Source organism: Acanthamoeba castellanii, assembly GCF_000313135.1.
Source record: "Acanthamoeba castellanii str. Neff unplaced genomic scaffold scf7180000084661, whole genome shotgun sequence".
Lineage (NCBI taxonomy): Eukaryota > Discosea > Longamoebia > Acanthamoebidae > Acanthamoeba > Acanthamoeba castellanii.
This window is the reverse complement of record NW_004457242.1, coordinates 141,487-144,562: the sequence shown is the minus strand read 5'-3', so window position 1 is coordinate 144,562 and position 3,076 is coordinate 141,487. Positions and strand designations below refer to the sequence as shown.

At 49.0% G+C, this 3,076-nt stretch overlaps 1 protein-coding gene across 1 annotated transcript; it reads left to right on the top strand.

The window, feature by feature from the left end:
* Nucleotides 1-821: 821 nt before the first annotated feature.
* ACA1_109360 (oxidoreductaselike, putative) lies at nt 822-2,144 on the top strand (the record flags this gene model as incomplete). The annotated part of the gene is made up of 6 exons (XM_004332791.1): nt 822-869; nt 937-1,069; nt 1,391-1,446; nt 1,535-1,654; nt 1,727-1,870; nt 2,052-2,144. The coding sequence occupies 6 exons, from the start codon at nt 822-824 to the stop codon at nt 2,142-2,144; spliced, it is 594 nt and encodes a 197-aa protein (XP_004332839.1).
* Between the last annotated feature and the right edge of the window lie 932 nt (nt 2,145-3,076).

The following is a 3,076-nucleotide window of genomic DNA, read 5'->3' as shown; positions in this document are numbered from 1 at the left end:
GCAATTGAAAGAGAAGTGTGTAGTGTGCATGTGTGTGTGTGTGTGTTGTGCACCATGACATGCATTTGAACGTTGGGTTTTCCTGTGGGGGGTTCTGTGTGTTTCCACCCACAAGTACTTATATTACTATTGAGATGACACACACACACACACACACACATGCCAACACCACACACCAAACCACATGTATGCACACAACACACAAGCACACACAAGTGTGTGTGTGCACACACACACACACACACACACCACATACACACATGCCACAGCACAACACACACACAAATAAGTTCAGCATTCATATGATTATGGGAATAAAAGTGCCATTTGCATATGGTGGCAAACAAAAATAACAAGCCAAGAGAGGGGACAAGTGTGCCAGGTGAGGGTAAGGCAAACAACATAGTCAGGTATAACATACAAGGGGGTGTTGCATATGAGCATGTAGGGCATGAACAGGGGAACAGGATGGTATGCATCTCAAGGCAAACAGACGAAGGTGGGGCCAGCTAGAGTGTCTACAAGAAACCGGCCAATAGGAAAATAGGGCATAAATGCACAAACCAATGAAAAAATAGCAGAAAATCCTGCTTGCACGCCATTGGTCCAGGAAACTCCCCTAACCCTAACCCTAACCCTAACCCTAACCCTAACCCTAACCCTGAGGGGGGTCCTTCTAGGCTGGCTTTGCAGTCCTCTCTGATAAGCCCCTCACCAAGAACTTTAGGGATGCTGGTTCTGCTCCTTTTCCACTCTTACACAGCAATGATGGCATCTCACATTTTGCCCTTGCAGACAAGCTCCTGGCACTGGTGAAGCAAATGGGGCTCCTCTTTGGTCTCATGCACAACTACTCTGGCTACCCACTGGTAAGGACCAACAGAATGGCGTCACCATCATCAGCTTGAACATCCCATCCTATCTTGTGGGTGGCAGGTCAAGGAGGCGCACAAGCTTGTCAAAGCAGGTAAGTTGGGTCAGTTGCGCAAGGTGGTCATTACCTACGCCCAGGGATGGCTCACCAGAGAAGGCAGCAGCATCACCCACACCTCTGGTCTCTCCTCCCTTGGTATGTCATCACCACATTCTTGCCTGGACACATGTTCCTGTCATGTTTCTTGCTGACAGGAATCAACCAATCTTTTTTGTCAATCTGGTGCAGTGGATGTGGGCACTCATGCAGAGCATCTGATGGTGTGCAACCACTGAAAATGTGGTGGTGAGCACTGTGTTCTGGACTCACCTGTTGGCGGTGTGTCTGGCAGTGGTACATCACAGGGCTTGAGCTGTTGGAGCTATGTGCAGATATCACCACTTTCATGGGTGGAGGTGTGTTTCCTTCCCTTGGATGCCACTGACCTTGCTTCTGATGTGGTGCCATCTTGCACAGTTCATGAGCTGGACAACTTCAATGTCCTGCTTCACTTCAAAGGTGGCACCAAGGGGGTATTCATTGCCTCACAGGTCAGATCCCCACCTCTCTCCCTTGTAACTGAGTGGCCAAGTCAAAATGCGCCTTTTGCTCCTTATGCAGAGCTCCACTGGCAAAGGGAATGGCCTGAAGATTGAGGTCTATGGCAGTGACGCTGCACTGGAATGGGCACAAGAGGAGCCCACCCACCTCCTCATCCATCCCAGGGACACACCTGAACAGGTACTGGATGTGAACTTCCCAAACAAAGCACATGAAACCAAGACATGTTCATGCTATTTGTGCTTGCTACAGCTGTACAAAGCGGGCAATGGCTACCTGTCGCAGGCTGCCACAATCCACATGCACCTGCCGCCAGGTCATCCTGAAGGCTACTTGGAAGCGTTCACCAACATCTATCTCAACTTTGCCAATATGATTTGTGCCACTGTCCTCAAGGTACTCCTACATGATCTAATTCCTGTCTTGTCAAATGCTGGTCAACTTGTTGCTGTCTGTCATTAGGAGGCACTTAGTGAGACTGATCCCAGAGGTGACTTTCCCACTATTGTGGTACAGGACTGGCATGCACGCTTGCACAATCACCAAATAGAGGCATCTAATGGATCTTGTATTGCAGGATGGCTGTAAGGGCATTCACTTTGTGGAGAAAGTGCTTGAGAGTGGGAAGAAGCAGTCATGGGTGAAGATGGAAGCTGTAGCTGATTTGTAAGATCTCATGGCCACTGTCAAGTGTTTCTGGTATTTCTTGATATCGTTTTTGCATGCAAGCGTCATCACCAAAGCTTTTTCCACAAAAATGACCTATAAGAAAGCCATTCATTTTATGACGACTCCTTGAACTACGGAGTTTCCTGAGAGACAACAATACGAACGGAACATTCGAGAAGTGTTCATTCGGCCGGTCTTCATTGTTTATTGTAGTTATTCGTGCGAGACTAAGAGGAAGAGGAGTAGGAGTAGGAAATGAAAAGGCATCGCCAGGCAACATTCTATGGGAACTACATGAAGTTCACCGACGACGACATTGAGGTGTATGGGAATTACAACTCTGTCAAGGGGTCGCGCTGCAAGGTATACGGAAACTACAACGAAGTATACGGCGCAAGCTCTAGCGTCGTGGGAAACTACAACGATGTCTATGGGGAAGGCAGCAACGTGACCGGCGCGCGTGAGTGGAACAAGTTTGAAAACGCCACCTGCTAAGAGAGAAAGGGAGTCCGGTCCATATTTGTGGCGAATCTCAAGCCGCAAACTGTGTGTTTGCCCACCGATCGACCCATCCGAGTGGTGGGCTTGGGTCCGAGCACCCCTTTAAGGCGGCTTCCGCCAGTAGCGCCATTGGCCACTGAATCGGATTTTTGTAGACTGATGGCGCAACACTGCGTCACAACGGGAAATGGAGAAGAAACTAGTTTTGTTCATCCTCGCTGAAGATCTAGATTGGTGTGTTGCGCGGTGTAAAGCAGGCTGTGATGCCATTTCTTAAGTCGCGATGGTAGGGGGGTCCTGTGGCCATGTACAAGTGAGATTCGGTATGTAGATTTGTCAATGTTTGATTGAAATTGAAGTACCTTGGCATGGGCTTTGATGGTGTGTGGTTGGTGGTGATGTCGCATATGGGCGAGGACGAGGTCGCGGTCA